The 5,321-nt window shown below is 48.2% G+C and overlaps 1 protein-coding gene and 1 long non-coding RNA gene across 3 annotated transcripts; both read right to left on the bottom strand.

Moving 5' to 3' along the window:
* Positions 1–816: 816 nt before the first annotated feature.
* LOC135095892 (uncharacterized) lies at positions 817–2,543 on the bottom strand. Of its 2 annotated transcripts, none has more exons than XR_010264539.1 (4): positions 2,332–2,543; positions 1,872–2,064; positions 1,435–1,567; positions 817–1,348 (listed from the first exon to the last, which is right to left on the bottom strand). It is a non-coding gene; the product is annotated as an uncharacterized LOC135095892 (long non-coding RNA). The 2 variants fall into 2 exon arrangements; XR_010264540.1 differs by having other exon boundaries at positions 1,872–2,049; positions 2,332–2,542.
* Positions 2,544–4,108: 1,565 nt separating this feature from the next.
* LOC135095944 (putative zinc finger protein 840) lies at positions 4,109–5,022 on the bottom strand. Its single transcript, XM_063997092.1, has 2 exons — positions 4,754–5,022; positions 4,109–4,280 (listed from the first exon to the last, which is right to left on the bottom strand). Exons 1-2 carry the CDS (start codon positions 5,020–5,022, stop codon positions 4,109–4,111), a joined length of 441 nt encoding a protein of 146 aa, XP_063853162.1.
* Between the last annotated feature and the right edge of the window lie 299 nt (positions 5,023–5,321).

The raw sequence follows: 5,321 nt of genomic DNA, 5'->3' as shown, positions 1-5,321 counted from the left end.
AGAGAGAGAGAGAGAGAGAGAGATTTATCAGTACATATATATATCAGAATTTGCAAATTTTAAATACTACTCCTACTTACCTGCTACAACAACAACAAACATACATATGAAAACCTTATGACGACGACCACCCACCACCCCACCACCACCCCACCCACCCCCCACCTTACAGGAGAAGGTGACCCCAAGCATTTAAATCAGGAAACTCTTGCAGAAGCCCCAGGAGTGCCAAGGCCCTCAGACAGTGCTGGCAGGGTCTCCAGTGCCACCAGCCTGCAGCCCCTGCCCCTGCCAGCACCTCCAAGCGGGGTCGGTGCCAGGTCGCGAGGTCACATTGGGTCACAGAGGGAATGTATGACCCTGTGTACTCTGACCCATCTGCCTGGCATGGCTCCATAGGGGCCCTAATGACCCTGCAATACGACCTTTGGGTGACCTAGATGAAATTAAGTTTGGTTTGGTTAGGTTTAGTAAGTAGTAGTAGTAGTAGTAGTAGTAGTAATTCATAAATTATCATCATATAATATTATCTTACAAACTCTTTAAAAGCAACCTGGTTATAAGACCGAGAGATAGAAATGAATACTTAAGTGTGAGTCAGTCAGTCAGTCAGTCAGTCAGTCAGTCAGTCAGTCAGTCAGCCAGCCAGTCAGTCAGTCAGTCAGTTAGCCAGTCAGTCCCAGTCAGTCAGTCAGTCAGGTCAGTCAGTCAGATCAAGTCAGTCAGTCAGTCAGTCAGTCAGTCAGTCAGTCAGCTCAGCCAGCCAGCCAGCCAGCCAGCCAGTCAGTTAGTCAGTCATTTAGTCAGTCAGTCAGTCAGTCAGTCAGTCAGTCAGTCAGTCAGTCAGTCAGCCAGCCAGCCAGCCAGCCAGCCAGCCAGCCAGCCAGCCAGCCAGCCAGCCAGTCAGTCAGTCAGTTAGTCAGCCAGCCAGCCAGCCAGTCTACTTCCCTCTCTTTCTCTATCTCATCTTCTCTTTTCCTCAATTTCCTGTTTTCCTTCCTATCTTCTCTTCATATTCTCATTCCTTTCTCCTCCTCCTCTTCCTCCTTGCTTTCTTCCCTCTCCCTTCTATCATCCCTTCTCCTCATTTCCTTTAATGTTCTTCCATCTTTCCTTCTCATCCCTGTTTGTCCTCCTTCCTCCTCCTCCTCCTGTCTCCTCACCTCCAGTTCCTCTCTTCCCCTCAAACTCCTGTACAGCTTCGAGTGCCAGAGTGGCGGAGCGTTCAATAAGTTGCCAGTGCCACTTTCTGTGTGGTGCCAAGGAGCTGCTGGAAGCCTGGCACACTGCTCTGGTAACTGCCACACACCACCACCTCTGCTCCTGCTTCTAAAAATAATGTGTGTACCTGTGGAGAGAGAGAGAAAGAGAGAGAGAGAGAGAGGGTTAGAGGATATAAATCAAATAATCATGGCAATTTCTAACCTTACACACCTTTTTAATGGCGCTTGGGTGTGTTGCCAGCAGCCGAGCACTCCACAATGGGTCGCCATCCACCTCGTACCCCTCAGCCTGCAGTGTGGAAGCCAGCCCGCCATCCACCACTGTATAATGGCTGCCTAACATCCTGTGTGTGGAGGGGAAGGAGTGGGTGAGAAATAGGACAATGAAATATATATAGTGATTGGGTCTCTCTCTCTCTCTCTCTCTCTCTCTCTCTCTCTCTCTCTCTCTCTCTCTCTCTCTCTCTCTATCTATCTATCTATCTTTCTCTCTCTCATCCTTGTATCTTTCTTAACTGTTCTTCTCCTTGTCTTCCTCCTCTCTTCTTTCATTGCAGTCATTACTTTCTCTCTCTCTCTCTCTCTCTCTCTCTCTCTCTCTCTCTAATAATAATAACAATACAAATATCCCCTCTCTCTCTCCCTCACCTTAATACTCCAGTACTGCCGTCAGCACCACTATTGCCGTCCAGTCCCCAAAATCGTAGTGATGCTGAGAGAGACCGGCAGCTTCCACACACTGTTAGTAGTAGTAGTAGTAGTGGTAGTAGTGGTAGTGGTGGTGTGTTTGACTGCCACTTCATACTGTACTTGTGGTTGTGGTGGTCTGGTGGAATGTTACCTGTTATTGAAGTTTGTTTTATTAAGTTCGTCAGCTGCGCCTCCATTACTTTCCAAAGGCTCTAGTTGTTTTTTGTGGTACTAGTGACTGACTAACATGATTTGTGCTTTGCTGATGGGTGAACTTGTCTTAAGAACCCGGTTGGGAGTCTCTGTGGCCTTGGAAAACTTAGTCAGAGCAAAGTGTTTTTAATGGTTTTTGCGGTTCTATGACAGATTAACAAGATTTCTACGTTATTAACAGAGGAAACACCCTTGAGAACCTTACATGTCAGAATAACACACTCATCACCGCTACAACAAGTTCCTGCCTTGGTGATGTATATACATGTAGATTTACGTGAGGATGCTGTGGCGAGGGAGAGATCCGATCGGTGGCGGCCATACAAATTATACAATCTTCGCAACGGCACTGTTTTGGTTCCACATTGTGACGCGAATTTCAAAATGTCAAGCACTCCACTGGGAACAATTTTATTTTACTTATTTATTTTTTTTACTTATGAATTTCCAGCCTTCCTGCTAACTAACTTATATAAGGAAAGAGGGGACATATAACAATTAAACACTATGGCTGTCGCGTACACTTGACTATTTGTTTCCGTTATTCTCACTGACATCGTTTCAATGTTGATTTTCTCAGTAACTTCCATTTTTTTTTTATTTGCATGTTTTTTTTTTTTTTTTTGCGGTTTTCTGTCGAGTGCTTCAATGCATTCACTTCAGACAGAAATTTGGATTACTTTGTGCTCACAATCTCCCTTTTTCACCACAACAGAAAGAATATGGGATGGATCATTAAAAATTTAAAGAGTTCATCAGACGCATTAACAAACAATTATCGCCTAAACACGTGGAATTACTCAAGCAATCCAGGAAACAATCACCACACCCACCTATTGCGGCGGCTCACAAAATACTAAACAAAGGCGGTCACTGCGGCGATCCTTGCGGGACAAGCACGTTAAATCACAATCAAAATTAACGTCCGGCACACAGACAACACGGTTGGTGACACGACTGGATGGTGAGGAACACAAGGGCAGCCTTTCCCTTCCAGGACAAGGACTTGAGGAGGAAAGTCACCACCACGACAATTACACAGAAACTGTTAGCTGCTACACTTGTGTGCTCCCTCACCTGTAGAGAGAGAGAGAGAGAGAGAGAGAGAGAGAGAGAGAGAGAGAGAGAGAGAGAGAGAGAGAGAGAGAGAGAGAGAGAGAGAGAGAGAGAGAGAGAGAGAGAGAGAGAGAGGCAAAGATGGTGCCAGACTTAACCTAACCTAACGTGTGAAGGGTGACAAAAAGAAACAGAAACACAACACTTGAGGCAAGGAGAGAGAGGGGCTGCCTCACTACAATATATTCCTGTAGCTGAGGCCCTGTATACTACACCTGGTGAATACACAAACACTTGAGGCAAGGAGAGAGAGGGGCTGCCTCACTACAATATATTCCTGTAGCTGAGGCCCTGTATACTACACCTGGTGAATACACAAACACTTGAGGCAAGGAGAGAGAGGGGCTGCCTCACTACAATATATTCCTGTAGCTGAGGCCCTGTATACTACACCTGGTGAATACACAAACACTTGAGGCAAGGAGAGAGAGGGGCTGCCTCACTACAATATATTCCTGTAGCTGAGGCCCTGTATACTACACCTGGTGAATACACAAACAAAGGTTTACTGCACACACACATTTATTGAAAGTCACACCTGCACTGCCAACAAAACAAATGCTGGGGCCATGACTCCCCCACACCACCACCACCACCACACAAAACTGCTGGGGTCATGACTCCCCCACACCACCACCACCACCACCACCACCACCACACAAAACTGCTGGGGCCATGACTCCCCCACACCACCACCACCACCACCACACAAAACTGCTGGGGCCATGAATCCCCCACACCACCACCACCACCACCACCACCACACAAAACTTCTGGGGCCATGACTCCCTCACAGGAACGGCCACCACCACCACCACCACCACCACAGGTACAGGTGTGGCCCCATGTGTCCACACACCACCACCTCAGAAGTGGATCTTCACGTGCCTGGCAATATCACCCTTTGTCTTGAAACACTTGCCACAAACATCACACTCGAACTCCCTCACCCCAGTGTGTCTGAAGGCGTGTTCATTGAGACGAGAAATGGTGGTAAATTTCTTCCCACACTCATCACACTCATAATTTTTAACACCACTGTGTGTCAAGGTGTGTGAGGTGAGGGAATACTTGTGGATAAATTTCTTCCCACACTCATCACACTCATAATTTCTCTAACACCACTGTGTGTCAGGGTGTGTGTGTTGAGGGAAGACTTTTGGGTAAATTTCTTCCCACACTCATCACACTCATAACATTTAACCCCACTGTGTGTCAGGGTGTGTGTGTGTGGTGAGGTGAGACTTTGTGGTAAATTTCTTGCCAAACTCACCACACTCATAATTTCTAACACCAGCTGTGTGTCAGGGTGTGTGTGGTGAGGTGAGACTTTGTGGTAAATTTCTTCCCACACTCACCACACTCATATTTTCTAACACCACTGTGTGTCAGGGTGTGGTACTTAAGGCCACGTCTGGATACAAAAGTTTTGTCACACTGCTGGCACTCAAACTTGCTCTCTCCTCTGTGGACAGAGCTGCCTGCCTCCAGGTGATTCTTGCCACCACTACCTGCGCCTCCCCACACCTGAGGCTGGCTGCTGCTGCTGCTGCCACTGTTGCCGCCGCTGCCGGCCGCTCATGCTGCTGCCCGGCCTCACAACCTCCAGCGCAGCACCACCCCCACCAGCACACGCCATGTCCAGTCCTGCAGGGACCCTCGGGGAGGCCAGACAGCCGTCAGTGCCAGGCAGGGCGGCGGCCTGGATGCTGGCCTGGTCTGTGGAGCAGGGAAGAGTGGCAGCCATTACAAACTGTACCCACGTCTCAGAAAGAGCCATTTCTGCAAGCACTGACCAACGTGATGCCGTCTTTGTCACTTGTGGGACGGGTCAAGTCACAAACCCTTCAGTAATTGTCAACTACACACCACACACACACACACACACACACACACCACACACACACACACACACACACACACAACAACACACAGACATACTCACAATAGGGGCAAGAATGGTACAGCCTCAGGGAGTGAACCAGGGACATCTAAGCACAGTGCAGCACAGCGGTGCACAGGTCTCTCCCCTCTCTCTCACAGCAAGTGCCTGGAAGAGTGCATCACCTTGGGTCAGTG

Source organism: Scylla paramamosain, unplaced genomic scaffold, assembly GCF_035594125.1.
Source record: "Scylla paramamosain isolate STU-SP2022 unplaced genomic scaffold, ASM3559412v1 Contig2, whole genome shotgun sequence".
Lineage (NCBI taxonomy): Eukaryota > Metazoa > Arthropoda > Malacostraca > Decapoda > Portunidae > Scylla > Scylla paramamosain.
Note: the sequence above shows the minus strand (reverse complement) of the source record. Positions and strands in the feature narration are given on the sequence as shown.